The sequence below is a fragment of the Corvus hawaiiensis genome, chromosome 3, assembly GCF_020740725.1.
Source record: "Corvus hawaiiensis isolate bCorHaw1 chromosome 3, bCorHaw1.pri.cur, whole genome shotgun sequence".
Taxonomy (NCBI): domain Eukaryota; kingdom Metazoa; phylum Chordata; class Aves; order Passeriformes; family Corvidae; genus Corvus; species Corvus hawaiiensis.
This window is the reverse complement of record NC_063215.1, coordinates 57176809-57202666: the sequence shown is the minus strand read 5'-3', so window position 1 is coordinate 57202666 and position 25858 is coordinate 57176809. Positions and strand designations below refer to the sequence as shown.

At 38.1% G+C, this 25858-nt stretch overlaps 1 protein-coding gene across 4 annotated transcripts in view; it reads right to left on the bottom strand.

The window, feature by feature from the left end:
* Nucleotides 1-25084, bottom strand: part of ENPP3 (ectonucleotide pyrophosphatase/phosphodiesterase 3) — a 36032-nt gene extending 10948 nt beyond the window's left edge. The window contains exons 1-17 of one of the 4 annotated variants that reach the window (XM_048297646.1): nucleotides 24633-25083; nucleotides 21998-22067; nucleotides 19769-19891; nucleotides 18397-18522; nucleotides 17248-17308; nucleotides 15884-15981; nucleotides 13242-13321; nucleotides 12566-12685; nucleotides 11062-11171; nucleotides 9620-9685; nucleotides 8695-8767; nucleotides 8120-8228; nucleotides 7838-7966; nucleotides 6491-6522; nucleotides 3659-3786; nucleotides 1899-1965; nucleotides 382-469 (exon numbers count right to left, since the gene is read on the bottom strand). In XM_048297646.1, the coding sequence (XP_048153603.1) occupies nucleotides 382-469; nucleotides 1899-1965; nucleotides 3659-3786; nucleotides 6491-6522; nucleotides 7838-7966; nucleotides 8120-8228; nucleotides 8695-8767; nucleotides 9620-9685; nucleotides 11062-11171; nucleotides 12566-12685; nucleotides 13242-13321; nucleotides 15884-15981; nucleotides 17248-17308; nucleotides 18397-18522; nucleotides 19769-19891; nucleotides 21998-22067; nucleotides 24633-24749 (1597 nt within the window). In that variant the 5' untranslated portion in view covers nucleotides 24750-25083. Of the gene's footprint in view, nucleotides 1-381; nucleotides 470-1898; nucleotides 1966-3658; nucleotides 3787-6490; nucleotides 6523-7837; nucleotides 7967-8119; nucleotides 8229-8694; nucleotides 8768-9619; nucleotides 9686-11061; nucleotides 11172-12565; nucleotides 12686-13241; nucleotides 13322-15883; nucleotides 15982-17247; nucleotides 17309-18396; nucleotides 18523-19768; nucleotides 19892-21997; nucleotides 22068-24632 lie in introns of those variants that run through there. The other 3 variants (XM_048297647.1, XM_048297648.1, XM_048297649.1) reach the window with 3 other exon arrangements.
* Between the last annotated feature and the right edge of the window lie 774 nt (nucleotides 25085-25858).

The following is a 25858-nucleotide window of genomic DNA, read 5'->3' as shown; positions in this document are numbered from 1 at the left end:
TTCTGAGGCACATGCTTCCTAATTGCTCACTGCTGGGACTGCAATGGTCCATCCTAAGTTAAGAGCAAGAGCAGTTGCTCTCTACAAGATTCTTATCCACAATTCCACAGGCATCAGTTTGAGAGCAAACCCACGTGGCAGGTGTGGTTCCCCCTGATTCTTTAATGGAATTCTTCTGCAATCAGAAAAAACCTTCAAAGCAGAACAACTTCTGGCAGTTAATCTCTTAGCACTGTAAAGAAGGCCTAAGAGCATGGCTTCAGTGTTTTGTTTTTGAATGAATTCTCTCAATTTTTAGCTATGCTTCTTTTAGCTCTTACAACACTGGTATTTGAAAACACTAGTAGTTTATCATTAAAGTACTGGATTGTTTCTACTCACCACACATAAGGTTGTAAACCTCAATGTTTTCAAAAGCATCCACTTCTGTTTTCTCTTTAAAGCTTGGGCCATATGCTAAGAATATAGCCTAGAATGTAATAGCAATAATAAAAAAATGGGTTATCTTCAGAAATCCAAATCCAAAACCAATTCAGTTGCACTTTATGAAAACTGAGACAATGGCAAAATATAGTATTTTTACAGTCACAACAGTTAAACATACATGATTGTTCTGGTAAGGAAGGCAAATTTCTACCATTGCACATAATTTGAAGAAAATTGCAAAACAAGAATTCATTTAGCATGATATTTTAAACTGTATCATGAATCTTACTTGGTTTTGGGGTGTTTTTTTACTACCTGCTGCACTCTGAAGTCTTTGGGTCACTTAAGAGTCTATGTCCATGGCTAAAGAGAGGAGCAGGGAACTGCAGAGGCCCATTCCAAGCTCAGCAGAGACCTGTATCAGTGCCACCAATGGTACAGTGCTGGACAGCCCTTGCTGGAGCCTGCAAGCCTTGTTGCAGAACACTGATAACTATGTACAGTCTCACAGGAGTTTCTACTGCTTTAGGAGCCTCCTGAGCTGCCTGCCAGGAGATACAGGAAACATGACTAAACAGGACAATGATCTGTTCTAAAATAATATTATGTGTCCATAATGGAAAAGGAATTTTTAATTTATTATAGAAAGATGACATTTTGCTCCTTTACTAAAAAAAAAAAAAAAAAGCCTTGGTTGTGGCACCTCAGTAAGCTTATCCATTATTAAGGTTTCATGGTAACCAGAATTTACCTTTCTTTCCATACAAACATTCACCATATTTCTGATCACTGACATTTGGCTTTAACATTGTTGTAAAGATCTAGAAGAATCTGATTCTTAGGCATGAGACTTAAGAGTGGCATGCTTGATCTTAGTTAAAGGTTCACATCACAGAAAGTACATGAAAAACCAAAAGCTCAAGACCTCAAAATACTTTCACTGTAACCAGAAGTGAAAATGAGATGAAACAGCAACACAGGCTATACTAACATACAGGCTATGCTAATTATTTTTTTGTTCTGGTGATACGATTAACTCTGGTAAGAGAAGCAGAGACAATGAGATTTAACTGATTTGAGCATACAGGCTTTCAGATGCTCAGATGAACTGCCAGAGCCTATGGAGATTTTTTGGTCATTGCCTCAGTGGAAGAATGACAAAACAAAAGAATTAAGTGTCCTGTAGCTAAACATGGTAGACTTGGTTTACAGTAGTCTACCGGTCTCCAAGTAGGTAAGGTAAGCCCAGACTGGTTTTACTACAGGACCCCAAAGAAACAGGCCTTGCACACATTGATGAAAGGCAATACAAATATTTGGACCTAGTATGTGTTAACAGTTTACACATCTTGTTGACAGAAAAGAAAAAGTACACTGCAAAAACTATCATTATTCTGTATTCTGGTGAGTTACCTGGCACATCATGATTTTGTATATAAGAAAGTGCAAGACTTGAATAGAAATCATCCTACCTCCATACTTTTAAATTCGTTGTCATAGCCATGGTTACCTCCATCACAATATGTGTAACTTGCATCCCTAAGGAGAAACCATCACAGAGTATAAATAAAAATGACACAAATAGAAGCACTTAGTAACAGTCATTGTGGCTCAGAGACACAATCATTCCTTAAGAACTGACTCTGCCATCATACTGCAGTACTTATGGTTCATCACTGTTCACTTCTATGAAGATCTCTTTCTCCTTTAACAGAAATTGCTGTGGGCAGTAATAAATTATCCTAGATGGATATGAGTGTACAGTGAAACAATGTTTTCAAAATAAATTGAAAAAATTGCTATTTTTTAACTGAGGCCTTTGCCTAGCTACAAGTTGCAGAACAAGTGTAATCTGTTTAGGAAGAATTCCTAGTTACACCCATTTAACAGAAAACTTACCATGGGAAAACTCTGCTGTTAGCCTCTGTGGAATAATATGAATATGACTGCAAGAGAATTTGCCTTACACGACAGTGCATTTTCATCATGGATTCTGAAGGGTAAAGAGACATGTGGATAATGTGGGCTTGGGTTACAGAATTAATAACATGTCAGAATACTCTGACAGAGTGACTAAACCTTATTTTTATCTACCCATTGCTGAGACACATGGAAGAATAAAGAGACAGTCACTCCATGCCAATTCAATGCACAGTTGTCAAGTGCATGTATCCTGCTTTCAGAGGCTCAAGAACATTTGAGCACAGTTTAAAATAGGGTGATGATAAGACTTTTTCAGGGCACATTTCTTTTTGTATGTCCTGGACAATTATTTGGCTACACCAAAACAAACAATCAAGTTGCATATTCATTTAGATCAGGCATTTTCTAATATTTTAGCAGTCTTGAAATTCCAAGTTGGATCTCACTTCTCCTGCGGCAATACTGTAGCTCAGTAAATACAGTATTGCTGCAAACACTACAGATGTCTGTATTGAGTTTTCAAAGCCTCAGGTCTAAGCCTTGTCTGAACTGCTCTTGACTTACTCAGAGTTATTTTTTTAATGTTTCACTCTTGCAGCAATTTTTTGTAATGACCAGGTAGTTATGTCTAATTTTTTACCTTTTCAGCTTATCTTTGCGTGATAATGCAAGTACACCTAACACATGTAGAGTGCACCATGTCTACTGAACTGAGATGTAATGTTAACTTGCAGGCTAGTGAAGAATGGGCAAGCTGTACTGTTAGCATGCATATAGGAAGAACCCCACTGCAATCACAGAGTGAGGAAGCAGAAACTTCAACCTCCTATTCTTCCTGATGAAAGACTCCTAATGCTGATCATTGGCCATATCCACACGTGCACCAGACTAAAGCAATCAGCCTTAGAGTAGGGCAGTTGAGGGGTGGTGACTGCAATGCCAAGAAAAGGGCTAAATATGGGAATACCTTGTGTAAAAATCTTACATTATTGTTTGCACTATTTTTGAGAATTTTTCTGTTAGGTAGTATCAATTTTTTTTCTTTTAAATGTTTTTTTCTTTTGGTAAAAACTTGATGTGGAGCAATGATGATTCTTGTATTAGACTGTTAAGTTTTGAATCACACTAATTCTTGGGCTTTTTTTCTATGAGGCATGTTTCCTTTTTACACAGTATGATTTTAACTGTAACAAACATGGAAATGTAACAAGTCTAAAGCACAACAGGAAATGAAGCATCTGTGAAGGAAATTAAAGGGATGAGAGTGGGATTAAAAAAAATAGCATAACAATCACACAAATTATGTTACCTCACAGCCAGCCATTGTCGATCCACCAAAAGATGAACTTTATCAATACGAATGTTGTTAGCATAGTGGAACCGTTTGGGCAGGTCAGGAGTCAGATAGGGCTTGAAGTGCTGAGGGGATCTTCTGCACTGTGCCAGAGGAAAGAGTCCAGTCACGAGTTTCGCTCAGCTTCAAAAACCGTCCATCATTCAAAATTATCACAAACATCTCAGTGACAGGAATGCAAGCACAAAGCCCATTATTCACAGACAGCTTCTCGGATGACCTGTAGATGTCATTTTTGGCCCCAGAAGCAATGCAAGGAAAAGCAACACTTTTTTGGAACTCTTCGAAAATACACTACATACAATATGTATAGCAAGTCCACAAATACTGTGGTAAAAGTACACCTAAGGCTGGAAGATACTCAGTAGAAATATTTAGTCTCTGTTTCTGTAATAATGTCATTGGTATCTAGTTGATAAGATCACACTTTACAAGAGAAAGTTCCCTGGAAGTTTATTTCTGCCACCTTCAGTCACTTTACAATAAGTAACAAAGCAAGCCAACTATACACAATGGGGCAGTCTAGGGTTTTAGCTGCAAGCCTGAACACGTAAATGTCCATTGCTCAGCTGTTAGCTAAAGGTCTTCGCTTTTACACCGACATTTAGTGTGTTAATATAACACTTGCATTAGCAGGCGTGCCATGGAAGAGCTTGGAATTGCGAGCCTGATGATAACCATAGGGGATACTGCAAAGACCTAACTATATATGGCCATTAGAAGCCATTCCAGCTGGCTGCAAGCATCATGGCAACATTTCAGAAGTGTTGCTCCTGATCAGGCATCCAGCACTGGGATAACCCAGAATATCTGAAATGCTAAGGGAAGAGCTGCTAGGAAGCTGGGTAGGCCACAGAAGCGGACCTGTTTTACCACATAGGCTGTGCAAACTATACCATGCCTGGGGTCTGATCTGACATCTTCACTTCTAAGTACTAGAATTGTATGCTCTGCACAGGATGCAGACTTTAAGATGTGACATGAGAGTAACCATGCCTCAATAGTCATCAAAGAAGCACAGAGGAATCCAGGAACATGAAAAATAAGGATTCAATGTGTTTGCTAGCCCAGAAGAAGAGGTCTAATTAAAAGGAAAAATAGAGAAAATCAACATACGACTTTTATGTCTATTCATTAGCAATTAATATACAACACACAACTCCCTTCTCTGCAAAAAGCACTCATTCTAGTAACTTGACAGGGACAAAGTACACTAACCATTTATGAAGAGAAAAGGAAGGAGGACACGTCCTTACACCAGGCTATTCCCATAAGGCATGAGATGTCACATCTCTGTAACTATTAGCAGTAGCAGTTTCAGCTGAGCTTGAGAACATGCAAATTGTGATATTCCCATCATACCATGCTCTTTGATATGACAGACTCCATATCATACAGCAAGGTAGGGGATGTAGCACTGAGAAAGCGCCTTCAGCTATTTCCAGCCATTGAGCCTACTCCCGCATGTTCAACAGGTTAAAGGAAGACCTCTAGTGGTGATTTATCGGAAACATACTCATGTGGGAGTCCAGAATTTTTACAAACTGAAAGCATTTTTCCTAAATATACCACAACACCTGTCTACTACTTAGCCCAGGACAAGCCACAGAATAGAAAACAAACTGGCAATGAAGAAAAGAAGGGGGAGTTATGACAACACACTGAGAGCAAGCAGTTTAAATATTTAACTCACTGTAAATTGTAAAAGGAAAGAAATACAAAAAGACAATTGTCCTACAAGATTTTTAGTTTGTCCAGCACATTCATCCCATGTGTATTAATGTATATGTTGGACACAACAACAACAACAAAAAAGGCAGTGAATTATCTGTCTAAAAAAGTGTAAGGAAAAAACATGCACTGTCACATCTTAACACCTTTCAGTAAAAGAAATAGGTTTGGTCTTCCTTTGGTTTGCACTCCGCTCTGCATTTCTTTGTTTGTATCCTTTGGAACTCAGCTGTCAAAGTGTACCCACATGGGAGACACGGGCAAGCTTGGATGTGCCCTCAAATGCTACATCCACTCAGCATGGCTTAGTTCCAAGCAGAACTACCAGTACAGGACCCTGTGGTGGTGCAGCATACATAAAAGCACTGCAAGTATTTCAGTGATATGTCAAAAGATCCTAAGAGAGTCATACTGCCTGATGCCAAAGGCCCATCTTGCCTAGTACTCTGTTTCAAAGCAGATCTCCAAAACTTCCAGAATCAGACACTTAGAGAAAGTGTGTAAGAACAAGCCAAGTATTGAATGAAGCTTCTTTTTTGTACCTGTTTTGTTTCACCTAGGCTTCAGGGACTTTTAAAGTCAGGTGTTCCTTGTGGATCAGGTTTAAAAGCCCTTACAGGGCTGCCCTGCATTAATGTCTCTAAAATTCCCCTTTTCTATTTCTATTTCCAGCCTCTACAACACTTCATGGCACTGTGCTCTACAATGTCATTACCTGTTGTGTGGAAAAGTTACTTTAGCTTAGCCTGAGTGCAGCACTTGTGGTTCAGCGCTAACAGATGCCTGTTGTCTAAAGCATCTCTGTGCTGTATTCTGTTCTACCATGAAGATACACCCTGGTTTCTCCCCCTGAAGTCAGCCACTTCTCTTTCAAAGTGAAGTAAGTACCTTTATGCATCATCTTTGAACAACTTCCAGAACTGCCTCCCATGGCACACTGGAGTCAGTACACTATTCAAACTGGCACCATAGTTCCATTTTTTTACAAACTGTGTTTTTTCATCAGATTCCTATTAAGAGTAGCTATGAGTAAAAGTTAGAAGAATATTTACTCACTGTGAGGTTTTTAACGATTCCTTCTGAGTCAACTGTTAAAAAGAAAAGATGGATTAATATACATTTGAACAGCTGAAGGACAAAGCCTCATGAGAAAAAACTTAAACACACTTTTTGTCTATAAAATTTTCTTTATTAGCTTGTGAAGACTGTGTCAACTATAGCCTTCCACAGGTAGGAATGTTACATTTCTAATGGTCACTGCCTGTAAGTGTGCCTGTGGAAGTAACTAGAACTTTGGGTACATCAAGATAGACTGTAGAAAACTGCCATGGTGATGACTGCCTACACCTAAAGCTGACAGATCACCAGACCCGAGGTTTTTTCTCTCATCTAACCTCTGTTTGAAGTCTAACATTTTTCACATTGAACAGGACCTGGAGCAGTTGTCTTGTATTTCGCTTCCAGCAACAGTCACAGAGAAAATTTCAGTCTATCTTGGTATCTTCACCTTGCACATTTTGAAAGAGTGATTTAACCATTTGACATTAACTTTCTATAAAGCAAATCTGAGCACTTCATGGAAGGAAAATTCCTACAGAAAATCTAAGACTATTAGAGGAAATGAGTCAACAATTTTATTGAGACTGAGACACACAAAAAACATGACCATTCTTTCCGCAGCTCATTACTCTGATTTTATCTGACTTAAACCAAAGAAAGTCTGCTTTATATCATAAAAATATTGTGCCTTCAACTATAAGTACAATTCTAAAATATGAATAAAAAGTACAATGAGATCCCAGCTATTATTTGCAACCTGCAGTAACTATGCCTCTTACAATACCTCTCCATTCTTTTCCCTGATACAGAAAGTTCTGGGATTTTTTTTCCAGTCTGGTAGCATGGTATCTATTTCAAGTCAGAGTTAGCTCACATGGTTTCAATTTTCTGTTCTTTTGAGATATTAGCTGAAGGGCTTAACCAAGGCTTAGATTCCACTGTGCTAAGGTTCAGATTCTGTAACTTTGTACACACAGTTAGAAATACTGCTTCAAAAAGACTGACTCTGTCAATGTTGCACAAGAAATCTGTGAAGAACCATGCACTTATGAAAGCCCTGAACTCCAGTCCCAAACAATAAAACTACCTTTACTTCATCTTTCCATGCCAAAAAAACACAAATCAGAGTCTGCAACGATCTTTTCTAACCTTCATCCAAATTTCATCTAAAGTGGTCATTCTTGGAAAAAAAAAACCCAAACAACTTCCATGGATGTTGAAGCCAAGTTAAGGGAAACAGAAAGCTGTTCACTCTGCTGATCACTACTGATTATCCATTTCCTTATTTATTTATTTATTTCCTGCTATATTGATTGTTCAATCCCAGGATTGGTCTACACTTACAGGTAAAATAGTCCTTTGGAACATTACGTGCTCGAATGCGAGCTGCAGGCCCAGCATACATGTAGAAATCCACCGTTTTGAAGTAATTGGTCATATACTCTAACTGCTTGCAGTAGGTCTTCTCCATCCCTAAAGGGCAACATAGAAACAGCCATCTTTTTTATGGCAATGAAGATAAAGTGAATTATAAAATGGATTAACACTACTGAGCCCACATATTGCACAGAGGAAGAAAACAGTGACTCAGTAAAATTAGATTGAAAAATTAAGTATGTACATTACCATGATCAGCTAAAACAATGAGGTTTACACACTTGTGCAGGTTTCTTTGTTTAAGTCCGTCCATGAGCATCCCCAGTGCTTGATCTGCTGCCTGTAAGGCTTTGATTACCTGTGAGATAAACCAGCTACAACTAAGATCCTTAAAGGTTTAATGTTTTGACTTCACGCAAGTAAAAATGTAATATTTTTGGGTTACATATTAGCAAACATTGAAGTACAATGTTATGAATAAATAAAAGACAGCTCTGAGGATTTGCCAGGCCACATGCCTCTAAATATCACTTTGTAATATAATTAAAGTTCAGTCTAAATATAAATATTAATATTTTTTCTAACAGTATGATCTGAAATGATTTTCTGCCATTCTGTTTGGTTTATGGGTCTTTTGATTCACACACAGTGTTGGAATCATAACAATGGGCTCAAACACAAGCACAAGTTCTTAATAAAAATCATAAAACAGTCATGGCATTTTTTCACCTACTATCCTTCGCAGGTCTATAAACTGGTTAAATTTCTAGTACAACACCATTTTTAGTCCAATTAAGTATAAGAAAAATATAGAAACTACTTACACCAGCACTAACTGGTCCAAATGAATGTCCAGAAGAATCTGGTTCTTCAATATATAAAGTGTATAAATGAGGCCTTGAGTTAGAAATAAGTAAGAATGGAACACTATGAGAATTTAGAGGCAGCATTTGAAAAGCAATATTAAATGACATTTTAAAAGTATTACAAATAACCTCTTTAAACCTTGATAAAAGTCCATACAGCAAATATAAGCATTCAGCTTCCTCTGAGATCTGTAATTAATCAACATGGGCCCTTTGAAGTTACAATTTCAGTAACATAATCCGGTGTCTTTTATGGGTACCCAGAAATCACTTCGGAAAAATTCAAGATCTCAAACACCAGAGCAAACAATCGTTTCTGAGATGTAAATGGAACTACCATGTGAAATAGCTCTTCCTGACTATGCAGTGAGGCTCAAGAGAGCACATCCCAACTGCAAATACATTAGGACTTTATTAGCAAATCATCGTATAAAAGATTTCATTTCTTTATATGTCACAAAGTTAACATCATGATCAGCACTGACATTTACTTTTTATCCTGAATTACTTACTGCAATTACTTTCATGTATTTAACATTTCTTGTGCAATAGCCTTCCTATGAAATCTTTCATTCATATACTTAGACTAGAAACTGAATGTTCAATGTTTCCTACAGGCCATGCACCAAGAAAAAAGACAACCCAATAAGATAAAACTCATACGACAGTATGTCCTGTTCAGATATATGTTCACTTTTTAGTCTTTTGTACCTACAGTCTTATCACAGCTATACTTACAGAACAGGCTTAAGTTCAGCAAATAATCATTTGAAATGGTGAGGAAGATTCCATGTTTCACAAACACCGACAGAAATTTCCATTTCTAAGCATTAAAAGCTAAGCTATAGTCTCACAAAGCAGGTAAGATATTACAAAGTGTTACCTCTCAGGTTGGGCATTATCAAGCCATTTCAGTATTCCTGAAATTCTCTTTTCATATGGAACCGAACTAAAAAGAAGAAAAAGAAATATGATGTTAACAAGACTTTCCATCCACTTCTAATTCCTAGATACAGAGAAAGTGTCCATACTCTAGTCATATATTAAAGTCATAGATCTGGAACTAAGAATGATGCATTTTAACAAGGTACAGTAATTAATTTTATTAGTCCCATTTTTATTTGAATGTAAGTCACTTTAAGTGGCGAATTAGACAGACCCTGATTTTACAAACACAAATCTGTGTTGGTGGGACTACTTGTATATTTATAAATACATGCAAAAAAAGATATTTTAAGTTCAGGAAATAAACTTGAAATACAAGGTAGAATAATTTTTATTCTTTTCAGTATGTATAAGCATTGGATTTTCATATTTTAAAAGTAAGTAATAATCCCATCGAAGTCTTTGTGAGATCATGCTTTGTTTCTGATGAGAGAATTCACCCATTAAATAGCTCTGCTTTCCCTCAAAGTCACGCACAAGCTGTGTGTTAGTTACTTACAGTACTCAGGTGTTTTCTGAGTACCAATCCTACACATCACTGCAAAGTCTGTTATCTATAGAGACTTACAGTTCTATGCTTGCTTTTGATTATCTTTCTAAATGTGAAGAATCATGGGAAATACACTGCAGTCATCACAATCATCAAAAATCTAGAAATAATTTACTAGTATCAATGCCTTCCATAGCAAAACAAACTGCAAGAAACACAAACAGAAAAAAACCCACAAAAAAAACAATGTCACAAAAACTATGAAGGCAATTTCACATGTGTAACCTTTGAACGGACTAGAAAAAGCCATACAAGAACAGCTGTGTGCACATTACCAAACATGCAAGCAAGGCCAGAGGAAATTGATTTAGAGCCCCTCTGCCTTCAGTAGCTTCCCTATCCAGCATTCTCTCTTCAATTAATTTCTGTCTCCCATAGCCTCTTGCCATGGCTTCCTAGTTTGTGTTCACTGTCTTAGGGTATAGGTTATCTGTAAGCTTATTGTCAACTGCAAGTATTTTTAAAGAGCTACATAATATCTGTTGATTTTATTCATGGAAATATGGCAATCATTGGTGCAACTTAGCGGTGGCTACTAATCAGTTCCAGGATGCTCTCCTACTGTTTTGCAGTTGGCTGAAACTTCCAAAATGTCTAGAAGAGCAGAATATACAGTACCATTTGACTTCTTCATTGTGAATCCTCTGACTGGTTTTGAAAATTTCAAGTATTTTTGGTAGTTCCATGACATAGCCAGGATGATGTGGCATGGCACTTATCTGTCAGACTTGTTTAAAAATCTTGTATTTCATTTCCTTCAACTGTCAAATAGCAGTCTGGATTTTTGGAGTAATCTTCAGGAATTTAGTACAAGCCCTATAAAATCTTACCCATTGTATATGGTGTACAAGGTGGGGTATGTTCCCTCAATTGGAACATCAGAGCCTGGCCAGAAGAAGGTGCCTGCTGTCAAATTTTGGTACATTGCTGTCAGCCAGACCTTTGGGTAAAGATACAAACAAATGATTTTTTGTCACCACTGGAGGACCTCAGATCACAAAAGTAGAAACGTGCTGCAAGCATGCATTTTTACTTCTCCTTTCACACATCACATAGTTACCTAATGACCATATCTGATCTGAAGTTTTGTTTCCTACATGCACATTCTGAAGAAAAATTAGTGTGGAAACAATGATGTTGTCATTTCTTGGATATTCTCAGCATAGAAAAAAATCATATAGGTATTTCCATAACTGGTAGTGGGCAGTGATCATTTTTCCTGTGGCAAATCCCAGGATCATGAAGATGGAAGAAGCTGCCTTAGGGATATTCAGACTTGACATTAGGGAACATTTTTTAACACATACAATGTCAAACACTGGAACAGGCTTCCTAAAGAGGTTGTTGCTGCCCTATACCTGTCAGTGTTCACGAGGCATTTGGAGAACACCCTTAAAAATGTGATCTAACATTTGGCCAGCCCTGAGTTGGTCAGGCAGCTGGACTAGATGATCACTGTAAGTCCATTCCAACTGAAATATTCTATTCTACTAGTTTCAATTTTTTGTTTTGTGTCTATTTCTATTTCAGATATAGATTCTAATTATATGATTTTATTATAAGAGGGCATATTTCTATTAATCCTAAAAAGTGTAGCTCTGGTTGTGTTACAAACATGATGGAATCCTTCAGGAAAAAAAGAGCACCAAAACCTGGGTATTTGAGTGTACTATAAACATGACCACACAGACACACATACATAAATGTAGATTAAGCAGGTATACTATATATTGCATATGTTTGGGGTTTTTTCAGCACCATTATTAGAGATTGATATTTCTAGTAAATTAATAATATTAATCATAACCATAGGTAAAATTTGGGGTTGCTATGAAATGTGCCTTATGTTATATATAATTGACTTTTTTTTCAGAAATTAAGTTCTTTGGTACTCCCTTCCTTGCTTTTAAATGCCTGGACATTTGCAAATAGATATAGGTGTATTTGTAAATAGATGTAATTTGGAAACCAATTTCATTTTGTAGCAAGTTGTCAAAAGACAAAGAAAAAAAATACCCCAAAATCAAACTATACCAAAAATTTACTATGGCTCCCTATGGCAAGAAGTCCATTCCAGTGCTAGCCAAAATATTTCAGTCTTTTTTTACTAACTGCCACAAAAATTTTACATCTCAGAATTAACACTTTAAGAGTCCTTTTACTTCCATAACAAGCAAACTATTTTGTAGGCAGCCTATTATATGAAGCCTACAGGTTAGCTAGTACTTGCTGCAAATATATTGCACAGTTTTGATAGTTATTCCCTTTTTGTTTTGTTTTATTATATGACACAAACCACTCTGGACATAAATACCATATGAGAAACAAACCTACTGGTTGCCCTTTCCACCATGCAGGTTTGAATTTTTCCTCCCCTGAAAGTGAGAAATGCGCATTCAAGTGTACATCATACATGTTGTTATCAATGATACCATGAGATTCTGGATACAATCCCTGTAAAATGAAAATAAACAAAATAAAATGCTTAGTCCAAAAGTCAAATGGACCCTAAACTACGTTTCAATGCACACTGATGCAATGTTGCAATTTTGAAAGAACTGTTTTATCATAGAACACTTTCCTAATTCACACAAATCATCAGCTTCCTGCCAATGAATTCAGTGTGCCCATCAAATTCCCCAGCTTCCATATTTCCTTCCCAGCCCAATTAAAATCTGATGTGCTATAGATTAGGTACCCTGTATGTCATGTGGCTGTTTATCAGCTGCCAAACCCACCCTAAGAAATGCTATCATCAAAAGGCTGTGTCCTTACCCATGCTCACCCATATCCAGTTAGACTGACAAGGATCAGGAATAACCAGCTCACAGGCCAGGGTCAGATAGCACACATGTAGCCACACAGATCATGCCTGTGTGTACCATCTCAGCATCTCTCTCTTTTTTATATCTATAGCATGAGTTCTAATGTCCCACTAAAAGACAGGCACCACAAAATCCTTTCTGTGTTATCCAGATTATGAAAAGGAAAAACAAAAATTCTCACTTACTGTGACAATAGTATAGTGGTTTGGAAAGGTTTTTGTGGGGTAAACAGCTCTCATGTATTTTGAATGTGTGCCACATGTTTCTGCAACAGATCAAGGTATTAATATACATTTTTTTTTTTTAATTGAAAACAAAGAGTCTTAAAAACAAACAAACAAAAATCACTACAATCAGTTCCTGCAGTTTTAGATGGAGAAATGTCACTCCAAAACAAGACTCATACAATCCTGGTGCCTCCTTGTGAGCTAAGCTTACTGTCCCAATGCAGTCAGTGGACCTGGATGCCCAATTCAGCTGCCTAAAGCCTCGGGGCCTAAGGTCCATTGAGAAATCTTTGATGATCCTGTTGGGCCTTCAGATGCTGCTTCTACATCCTGTCTGCCAACCCAAGTAAATTTCTCAGATGCTTCTGAGATCCTAAGTGGCCTAGATATGCATGTTTATGCAATGAGAATGAAGCCTGAGGTCAGACCAAACAAGATACTCTGCAGAGCTGATTGGTGACAAGCAGAGAAGGACTCAGTGGCTTAAGCACTAGAGCCAGGTGTCATTTGAGAAACCCTCTGATGTTCAAGACATTTGCATGAAAGTTGACAGTTTTGATGCAAATCTCTTCAAGATCTGTGTTCTCCTGACACAGCTATTGAAGGCCATGGCACTCTGAAGTATACTAAAAACAGAGATTAAGGCAACAATTTGTCCTGTGGCACCCTCCTTCTGTTGATTGAGCTGACTTGTCCTCTAGGCTCTTGCACTGCACTATGCAGACTGTATTAACCATAAAGGCACTGACTTCAGTGAGCAAGTAGACATCTCACATGCAGACATTTCCAAGAATATGTCTAAATGTAGGTGCTCTGTCCTGGAGTGAACCCCTCCCCAGGTTTCCTGCCCTGGAGTAAATCCCATTCCAGGTGTCCTACCTGTATCTCCAAACATTGCATTATTTTTCATCAATCAAAGGTACTCAGCACACAAATATCTGTAGTGTCTAAATCCACTGTAGGATCCAACTTATTTACCCACAAAACAAAAATGTGAAGACTGGAAGATGCCTTAATGCTGTTTTTACATCTAACTCACATGTACAAAGTTCTATATTAAGCTGTAACCAGATGATTATTTCATTCATGCTCAAACACGCATTAATTGATGTAGAGCATTTCAGTCAAAGAAGAGAAGCTGATCTTAACTAAGCAACCTAAACAATGAAAGTGTGAAATTTTTCAACAAAACTATTCCAATGTGATACAGATTTAAAAAAAAGGCTTAGAGAGTGTTTGAAGAAGGGCTGAATAATTTATAAAGACATGAGAAATTCAGCAAAATTTTCTATGGAAAGATCTATAAAGGATCTATATCAATAGTGTACATATTCTATAACAACTAGCTTGATTAGCTCTACTGAATGTTCTAGGTTAAAGGAGTTAATAGAGAGGAAAGATTTTATGCCATGAATCAACACTACATTTGTTCTTTTGCAAATAAAGGTATTTCCCTTTCCTGTAGATTTCTGAGAAATATAAGCACGAGTGTGCATAAACAATTGCTCAAATTGACCACAAATATGAGCAATGTTGAATTAGACCTCTCCTTGTTTCAAAGGATTTCTTGGAAACATAGACATAGCATGGTATTCATCCCTTTTGCCAGTTTGGCATTTCCTTTTCACCTTGTTTCAAAAGACTGGAACTGACTACTGACTTCAAAATTCATGATTCCTCCACTGATTCAATTCCTTCCAGTCAGAATGACTTCAGAGAATAAACCATTTGCCCGAGAAGTCAAGTTTGCACATTGGTTCAACTTCAAGTTTCTGGATACTCTCATTATCCACAAATAAGATTGTTAACTATTCAGTAAAATGTAGTACATCATAATATCCATGGGAAATTTTCAAATAGAACCACAATGTAGTGTACTCAGAACTGATAAAAATACTGTCAATTTAGACTATTGCTGCTGAGAAGAAATTAATAAATATGCAGACATTTTGTCCAGGTACAAAGTATCTGGAGATCTGAGCTCCAAAATACTCAGGGAATTTTAACCACATGTGCACTAATGGATCTCACTTTTTAGAGCCCTTTATAGCACAAACTGAAGATATCCAACTTACTCTTCCTCACAATATTCAGAAATACTGGAAAATGGTTACTTGAGCCTTACTGCAATAATTTCAACATACTAACATCTTAAAATATCTGACTTGAGAAAATGAATCTTTGAGGAAAATTTCCCAATAACACAATGTATTTCCTCTTAGTACTGTACTTTAATGTTCAACTCCTTATCAGCTATTTAGCAACTTTTTAATGCAGTACCAAGAATGCGGAAAATTCTTATCTGGAACTTTTTCTCAGTTTTAAACTGTATTTTAATGTTTATTTCAAACTGTGTATTTAATAAAAAGCTGCTGACAAATATTAGAGGCCTTGTTAAAAAAAAAGTCATGTTTGCTGTGCACTCAGATACAAGAAGCAATGCAGAACATATAATAATGAAAATATACAACTGATGAGAGACTTAATTTGTGATTTTTTTCATTGCTGAGCAACACATATGCATGACAGTAGCAAAGGGGACCAGAGAGGTTGCATGCAGACTTTTAAAGAAAACAGTGAAAACACCCTTGGAAACTTACTGAGTTTTTCAATATTTGGCAGCAAGGAACTCCAAGTTTGCAAATATTCTGCTCTAAACCCATCCATTGAAAAAAGGATAAGTGGTGGGCGAGTAAATCTACAAGAAAATATAAGTTTATCATCATAAAGACGTTTGGAGAGTTGGTGACTTGTTAAGATTCTAACAATATAAATTCAGCTTTTATAAGCAGGATCTAGAATATTCATGTACATCCCAGAATTAATATCATTGTGTGAGATAAAGAAATAGTTCAATATTGAGAGCAAATATACAATCCTCCTGGTAAGAAATACCGTAGGAATAAAATACAAGTAATCCTTTCAGTGATAATATTAACAAAAAGTTACACATTGACATCAGGCAGTGATCACTAACCCAGTTAGTTTCTTACTAAAAGTGGTCTTTCCAAAACACAGAAGCACACTAGCATCAGTAGTCTGTATAAAAACAGACCGCATAAAACAGCTTACTGGTTTGAATCGGAAATTAAATGGATCTTTATATAGCAACGCTGTTTACAGCACTTAAAGAAGCCTCCCTCCACTACTTTCCAAGCTTTAGCCTATGAAACTGTGTTAACTCAGCAAGCTATTTGTTAACCTAAAAAGTGTATTTTTATACCTATGTTGGGAGGTGCATGCAGGAACTCACAAAGAAGCCACAACTTTAATGGTCTTACTATTATAATTAAACTAAACTGGCAGTAAAATAAAAGAAAATAGTGGATAATATCACAAGTACCATAACTGAATCAGAAATTAATTCATTTTTCTTCAAGAACAACTTTTAAATGGTGTTTCTGCCTAGCCTCTACCTATGATTCTGAAAAACTGCACAAATAGCAAAATTGTTTCAGCATTTGTAGATATACAGCTACTTTATAGCTCCCTTTTCAACACACCTTTCTTCCTGTAAATAATTGGAGCAAAAAAAACCCCAAACAACCCTGTTGCCTAAAGAACTGCAATCATGGTTTCTAACAGTTATTACAGACTGCATAAGGTGACTTATCTGAATTGTCAAAGATACAATATGGTAACATGAAATGGACTATGACCAATTTGTGATAAATGAATCTTGAGATAACTCTAACAATTTTTCCAGGTCTTTGCAAACTGAATTTCAATCTGAATTTGAACTCCTGTACTCTGCTCTAAACTGTAAATGATCAATGAATGTAGAACAAGATGACAAAGGTTTTAGAAAGAACAAACATTCCTAGCCACAAACAATTTCTACAGAATATTGCTCAGGGCAGGGACCTTACTCTCCATAAATATGAAAACCTGTTTCAGAACACTGGAGTATTTCTGACCGTCTCAAAGATTTTATTTGCTAAGAAGAGAAATTCCTTTATCCTACCCTACTGGGCACTGAGGAGTTTCAATTGGCACACATGGTTCTTCTACCCAAGATATTTCACCTAAAAGGAAAAAAAAATCCTGAGTTAGCACTGACACGGCCCCCCCCCCCCACCACCAAAAAAAGCAGCTACATGGATGATCTTTTTAAAGCTCTTCTTGTAATATTTTCTGCTTCAACAGAAATGTAGGACTAAAGATACCTTTAGGAACAATTTGGTGCAACCTATTAGGCCCTCAAACCCTGAAAGGACTAGTGCTCACAACTGTAAGTTAAAAACAAAGCACACATACTACGCAGACAAGCAAACAAACAAAACGGAGAAGAAAACACGATGAAAGGTTAGGCTTTTATTGGGTTTTAAATGAAAAAATATTCAAACTGTATCCTGACCACACTGGACTACTTATTCCTTTTTTATTTTCTGTGTACCATTGACACACTTAGAGAGAAGAATGGGGCTGCCTTTAGCACTTCTTTTCTTTCTCTATGTTGTGGTTTAGCCCCTTTTAGCTTTATTTTGCATTTAGGTAACAATAATTTTGCAGGAGTTGCCTTAAATTTATTGCCTTCCACAGCATAAAGGAATTCTGATAACAGATACTATGTCACCAGCATATTCCTCAAGTACCATTCCTGTAACTGAATTATACCAGTGCTATTCTTCATGTGTTTAGCTGGAGCCAGTATGAAACAATTAGCCATGAACAAAGATATTCAAAAATAAGTAAAACATAATAAATCCATTCCAAAAACAGATTTATAACAAAAAGGATGGGAAATTGTAGATTAGGGATGATTACTACAATATGTACTTCAGATTGTCTCCATCTCTTTTGGGGGGAAACAAAGGAAAAAAACAAAAGAAAGAAAGGAAACAACCCAAAGCCTCCACATGTGGTATACTTTTGCAGTATCCAAATCATTCTGTCTTTCTCAAGAACGATACAGTTCACAGTGTTCTGCAGAAACTGTCTTTTTCACAGTCAAAAATACCAAAAGATTCACCTCAAAACATAAATTTTTCAAAATGTCAGTCAGAATCTAGTCTTGAGAAACAAATTCATCTACCTTTATATTTTCAATGTTTGACCATCTATCTATTTCATAAAATAATTTATATTTAAAACGTTTTGACTTTTGATTTACCTCTGCAAACACTGTAGTAATTTACACAGCAGTCTTTTTTCTGCAAGCAGTCATCAGAACAAGAACAGTAACTTCCAGGTATTCTTGTCTCACCACAACGGAAATTAGTGCACTTCCAAGATCGGGCTGAAAATTCCAAGAAAAACATTATGATTCAGTTCACAGAACCTCATGTAAACTTCTTTGCATGGAAACCCCCCAAACAGGTAAAGAAAAAAAAAATTGTTGTTTATATATACCGTTTGAGTTGTTTTATAAGTTTTCTCTGGAAAGAAAACTCAAGATTTCATTTAACAGAAAAAGCCTATTTCTTTGGCCATTGAACCGTAACACAGAGTCATAACATAATTTATTTTACAAAGGTATCCCCCAAGTCATCTCCTTCAATGCCTTCCATCTTTCCAAAAACATCTAGGGAAAAAAAACACCAAAAAACCACTCCATATTTCTTTTACAGAGAAGAAAGAGAAGCAAACTGACGTTTTTCATGCTTTTGCATATGAGTTCCAGCAGAGAGCAAAAAAAAAAAAAAAGAGAAGTAAGGGCTGAAGTGGGCAGAAAAAGAAATAAGGATGAAGAAATATCTGAACAGCTGCTGGGAAAGCAGAGACAGTAACTGGAGAGCAGCCTGCCCTCCATGCAGAACCAGGCTGTTCCCCTTGAGGACGAGTGGACTCCTCTGATCCCAGGCACCCACCAAGGAATGCACGAGGCTGGAGAGCACAGCCGACTGGGAAACGCCCCCTTATTTTCAAAAGTGCAAGAGGTACTGGCACAACAGGGTTGCTTCAAGGGCCCTGCTTAAAGATAACTCATGATTTCTGCTCATGCTCATCTTCAGCTTTATATGTGCCATGAAATACGTGTGGCAAATGCTTTGGTTACCCATAAGGGACAAAAATACAGGGATCTGATTTGAGAAAGATGCAGGAAGATTTTGTGTACTGTCATGTCATCAAGTTACAGCCCTCTAGCCACCTGAGTACCGAGGCAGCTTGAATCTGCCACACCCACCTGAACAGGAATAACTTTACTGGGAGGGTGACCGGAACGCTGGAAAGGTTGCCCAGACAGGTTGTGTAATCTCCTTTCCAGAAGACATTCAAAAGCTGTGTGGACACAAGCCTCAGCAGTGTGCCCTAGGACCTTGCTTGAGCAGGAAGTTGGACTAGATGGCCTCCAGTGGTCCATTCCAACCCTAACCATTCTGTGATTTTGTGATTTTTGTCACATTTCCCTCCCTAGGAAATGTGACATGACTTCTGTGTATCTGCACAAACATGAGAATTACCCATTTGCTATTACAGTCACATGAAAAAACAAATTCAAAATAAAATGGACACCAGTGAGCACTGCCTGTAGGGTGACTTACTCGGCTCCACACAGGTGTCCTCATAGTCCCAGCAGCAATCCTGACGCTCCTTGCAGCCGCTGTCACACTGGCAGCCGGACACGCCGTTCCTGTGTGGCTCATTGCACTTGTGTCTGCAGCTGACTGTAAGGAGAAGGCAGCAAGGCTGAGTGCTCAGATAACCCTGTCCCAGGCAGGTCTGTTAAACGGGTCATGGATATGGGCTGCAGGGAGAAATGTGCTGAATAATTTCCCAAATCCAATTCCCTAGCCATTTTCCAATACGGTCACTAGCACACAGGCCAGCAAGGTGCAAGCAAGGCTGTAGGAATCCCTCTGGGTGCTGAAGGTCCTGACAGCTGTTGGGACTATGCTGGTCCACAGCCTGGGGCAGAGCTCTTTCTGCAACAGGTCTCTCCAAAACCACTGGCACAGGAGGCAATGCCAGGGTGTCCCACACTGCCAGCATGAGGAAGAGGAGACTGCCATTTCCCCTGCTCATTTCTCAGTTTGAAACAAAAGAGGAAGAGTGATTCCCACTTTGGATGTTCTGTAATATGCCTGCGTGGGATGGAAGCTTCCTCAGGGCTGGGTACCAGAGCCATGGGGGCTCCCCAGGGGCATCTGGGCAGGGACCAGCAACCAGGACCCATCCCACCACTCCAGCCTGGAGCAGGGCAGCCCCACACCAGGTACTGGGCCCTTCCCTGGCAAAAGAGACAGGTCAAGGCCAGGCTGTTGGCCTGTGGCTGGGCCTGGCTCAGCAGAACTCATGGATGGGCAGGGCAAGGCTGTGGGGAGATAGAAGCCATCCCTGCTGGGTCAGTGGTGGGACAGGGGAGGTGGCCCCTGGGGCCTGGGCAGGGTGGGGGCAGCCTGGGGGAATCTCCTTTCCTGGAGACATTCAAAAGCCATCTGGACACAAACCATAAAGCTTATTAGTGCACTCAGGACCCTGGAAATATCTCTGCTACTTTATTGTTAAAAGGTCCCTTAAAAATCTGTAGGTTTGGTTGTTTTAATTAAAAGAAAGAAAAGGGTCCAAATGAGGGGCCTGGCGGTGGAAGCTGTATTCCTCAGCACAGCTCTGACACCTTCGTGCAGGGTGAAGGAACAGCTCTGGGTCTCCTGAGGACACCTGAAGACATCCCCCGATCTCCAAAGATCACTTGCAGTTCCACACCAGCCTCCACATGGACAAGCCCTGTGTCCACATTCTCTGTACGCCAGAAATACTATTTGAACCATGCTGAGCTCCTGCATTTCCAGTTTTCTTCTCCCCTCACACTGTTGGACAGGAAAAGGTATAACTATCTACTCAGGTTTGCTAGGGCAATTCCCTTATAATTGCCACAAGGTTCATTTCATGCTTTTGCAGGATGCACTGCCTACAAATTTGGGCTTTAGTATCGACTTTGTAGAGTCCATGCAGAGCTAAAGTGATTTTCAAATGATGAAAAAACAATTACAGTTCCACTTCATCTTATTTGCTAGGCCCATGGTATTGAAAGACTTCAGAAGGATCTAAGACTTGATGAACTACTAGGTAAACAAGTACAAGATGTGTTGATTAGCAATGAGAAAGAGACTCTGCTTTCTTGAACTCCTCCAGTGTGGGATTACTCTTGCTTTGATTCTAAAGGAAGTATTAATTCACAATGTGTTGTGTTTGTTTGTTCTCACCTAGAATGACCCCCTGACATCAAAACACTAACTAGTGTTAGTAACTAAGTAAAAAATACCGTTCCACCCAATCAAGCCACTATCCCCTTTTTACTGTAGCTTTACAGAAACTGAAGTTTTCAAAGAATATTCATAATCAGTGTTAGAATCAGCTACCTGAACTATGCCAAATATATTCAAAGCATGAGTCCTGAAGATGATCCAATGATATTTCTCTCACAAAATACTGTTTAAATAATTGCAAGACATTATATGTAGTAAGATAACACATATCTCAAATTTTCTGAAAGTGTTAATGCAATAAAACTTCCAAACATGCTGTGAACTAGGTTTCACATTTCTGGAAAGATCAGCAAGGCACTTGGTTGTTTAGGACAGGTTTTTCAAGTATAGATTTTCAGTGTTTAGTTTTTATGCAATCCAACTTGAAAAATTCAAGAACTTTATTTTCACAGGTGGTGACTTTTCACAGTTCATTTACATTACACCATAAAAGAGCCTTTGCTGAAAGCCTTTACCAGATCCAGATCATTGGCAATTATGCTGATGAAAGTATCATAAACGTACCTTGCTCCTTCTTGAGTCCTAGTCCTAAACCTAGTCCCAGGGATACAGCCACCAAAGCACACAGTAGAACCTGTCACACAGACACAGGGAAACCAACATTCACAACTGTGATAAACTGTTATGTATATTAAAAATTAACTCTATTATTAATATTTCTATGAATGCATGATTTCTTAAGAACTAATCTCTTCTCTGTACTTCATCAAAAAATTGAGCCTGAAGATAGGAGAGGCACGATAATTATAACCTTAGGATCTGAGGCTCTAATGCTGCACTTATAACCTATGGCCAGTTGTAATGATGTAATTGGGGAAATCTTTGCTGGGGAAAAGATAGTAGGATCAATGTATTTATCTGTTTTGCAAATCCTTTATCTGTACAAATAAAGGTAATTCCTTTTACTTATTTTCTGTATTTACCTGGAATGATCATAAGGATCTCTTAAGAGATTTAGCTGGATTGAGGCTGCAAGTGTAAAATTTTCACCCACATGACAGCTTCTGCTAATAAGTCACCCTGTCAGCAAGGTTAGAGGAAATCGGAAAGAGACTAACAGCCCAAGGAAACTCTGTAACAGAAAGCAGCATAACTTTGGGAGACTGGGGGAGAACTGAGGAAGCTTTTATCAGCTCAATAGGCACCCAAGACAAATGGCAATGCATGCTGGCTGAAAGGTGCAGTGAAAAGTGACAGAGTATTTTGTGGTGTATGCACTTTCATCTTCGCCAAGATAATAGTGGGAAAGAAAATGCATATCACAGAAAAAATCACCATGAACTGGCAGTTTATGTCCCATTTTTGCCTCAGAGCTTTCTTTTGTCTTCTGCCATTTCCAGGAATCAGATGACTGATTAGTGGAAATACTAAGGTTAAAAATAAAGTAAAAATGAGAGAGGGTTACCCTCACGCTCAGTGTTATTGTAATGAAGCCTCTTATCTTAAGACTACAGCAACTATAAGGAACTGAGAACAACTGCATGTGCATCCCCTGATCTTTGCTGCTGCCTGTCCTGCCTTGCAGGTGCTGGGCAGAAGCGTGGCAGCAGGGAGGGCTGCTCAGCTCTCAGGTGTGGGTGTACAACTGGTATTTTTCTCAAGCAATACCAAACACTAGAAATGCCATAATTACTTCCTTTACACTTTCTCCTTCTCACCTTTACTTTCTTCCTGCTACTTACTCACAGGTTTTTGTACAGATGTACCTCAAAAGGAGTGGAAATGGAATTGGTGAGAGAACTGGATGAGAGAGACAGATGGAGTAAGGATGTGTGGAAAGATTGCCCAAATTGACAGAAATGCTGGAGTCCCTTGAAAAGAGACCTCAGGTGTGAAGGCAGCAGTTTAATCCTACATCCAGTCAGCAGGGACTGAAAATCAGGGAGTTCATCTGGGCTAGACCAGCAGCCACTCTTTCTGGACAGGGAGGATAACACTGCCAGGTTAACCTAACAGATCTCGTTTCACTGAGCACAGATAAGTCAAATCACCAGGGCATGTACTTCGCACCTTGAAGTCACTATGGTTTTGCCCTTCTTTTTGATTAAAACTCCCATTTGTAACTGAAATAAATAGGTGATACTAAACTGAAGTACAAATTGAAGTACAGCTATTACAGCAACAAACATTCCCACTTTTTCAAGTAATGAGACAGCTGAAGTAAAACCCAAAAACTCCTATCAGGTATACAGATAAGATGCTGCATTTATTACAACATTTACAAATACCCTTGATTTTGGGACATTAGTTCTTAAGGTGAAATAACGTTGGTAGTACCAACACAGTTTTCAGTATTTCCCTCTTATTTTATGCAATCCTTGCACAATGCAGCATTAAATAGGAAACTGTACTATGTGAAATTGTTCTGATTACATAGAGCTGAAAAGTGTAGTAGTTTGACTCTTTTCTATAGGGCTGTTTTCAAAATTAAGTTGCAAGTATTTCTAAAATCAGTACCTGTAGTTTTCTCTAAGTTTCAATTTACAAATGCAAGAGCTTGTGCAAACATATACACATATTTAATGCTTGTTTCTATTGTGGTCACAAACAGAAGATACAACAAAAGATGTTTAAAGCTTAACAAAAAGCCTACACTTTATTATTTACAAGGCAGCTGCATGGATCTTAAAGCCTCAGGGAAGAGGTAAAGAGTTGTCATGATATTTGAGATGTGAGACTGACAATACTGTACAAAATGTTTCATTAGGTTTTTCCCATGCCTTACTTCCTGATTGTTTTTTGCCAACGACTTTCCTATATGTTCTGTTTCGTTAACAACAAATTTAAAGATACAAAAGTAAGCAAAAAGAAACTGTGGTTGCTTTGGCCACAAACACATCTGTTTTAAGACAATATCTAAAACAAAGTATCGAAGCAATGTCTTCACTGTGCAAAAGAACAGTCAGGTTAATGAATCACAACAAAAATTGCCGTAAAAAAAATTGCTTCTTACGTACCAGAACTTTAGAAATGTGCCAGTGAAATTAGTGCAGTTTCAGCGACACACTCACACAGTAAAATTTTAACTACCAATTACCAAGCTACCCTGAATGATTATACTAATACAATGAAACTTCAAAAAATCCTGCAGATTTGAGAATTGTTAAACTAGCAGCCCCTAAGAGCAGCACCTACTTACAGCACAGACGACTTTGTATTTAAAGACGGTTTTTTTCTTCACATACTCTCCTGGTTGTAAAGACATCTGCTCCGAATATCTTCTGTGATCCTTGGGTATATCACCCTCAAGCTCCATTTTGCCGAGATCTGCCTCTCGTCTGTGTCTTCTGCCTCCTCAGCGTCCCCAGCTGGGTTAGCCGCAAGTGAGATGCTACTCCTTCTTCAAGAGTTCCTAGTACTTTGCTCATAGGTCTTCCTATGAGATCTCAGCTTTTGCATCAGTGTTAGGTTTGAAAGAAGCCAAAGCAAGCAAGAAAACTACTCTGAAAGGTCAAAGGCTGAAAAGCATTATCTGTGTTCAGGGAGCCTGGCTGTTCAAGATAAGAACTGCATTAGGCAAACACTTAAATTGAGATTAGAAGTAATACGTTGCTAAGCAATAAAATGCAAAAATACTCAAGTAGTCAACTATTTGGTTAAAAGCTTGTCATCCAGAGAATTTACCCTCAAAGAAAGTGTTAAATATACGAAACCAATATGAAAGGAGACGTTTTCTTACTCCGTGTTCTGTGTCACGCCTATGTTTTCAGATCGCTTTCCTTATTTAGTGTCAGAGGATTCGTCCCGTTTAGTTTCAATCCACCTTTGTCTCAACTTTTTTCCACTTCTCTATATGGTTGATTTTAAGTTGCTATAACTGTTACTTAAAAACAGATGGTATACAGACGTACAGAATCAAATTCAATTAAAAAAAAAACCAATATTTTTATTTAAGTACAATTTAAAATCTGTTTTTCAACCTGGTGGTTAATGGAAGGCTGTTATGAAAATGTACCTTCATAGCGTACTAGGACTATGAATGTGTAACTATCCAGATGTTGATCTGATTCTAAATTTGAGCACCGCATGAGCTGCAACTTACAATAATTAAATTTAAAATGTTTATAATTATATATAAAAATCCAAACCATGATACTAAACAAGGTGGTGTGAAGAAAATTAACTCCATTGCAGCCCAAACCAGTACGATCTCCTTATTCTATACATTTGTATCATGCTGAAGTCCCACATTATCCAGTACCTCCTCATTAATCACATGCACACACACACACCCCCATCCTTTAATTTATAGACAGATATCACTCCCTCACTCCATGGGCCATCCCTGTACAACACCCATAAAAAGCCCATTGAGTTCCCTTCTTCCGTGACTGGGGTTCCATCTCTTGTGGTGATTGCTCAGGA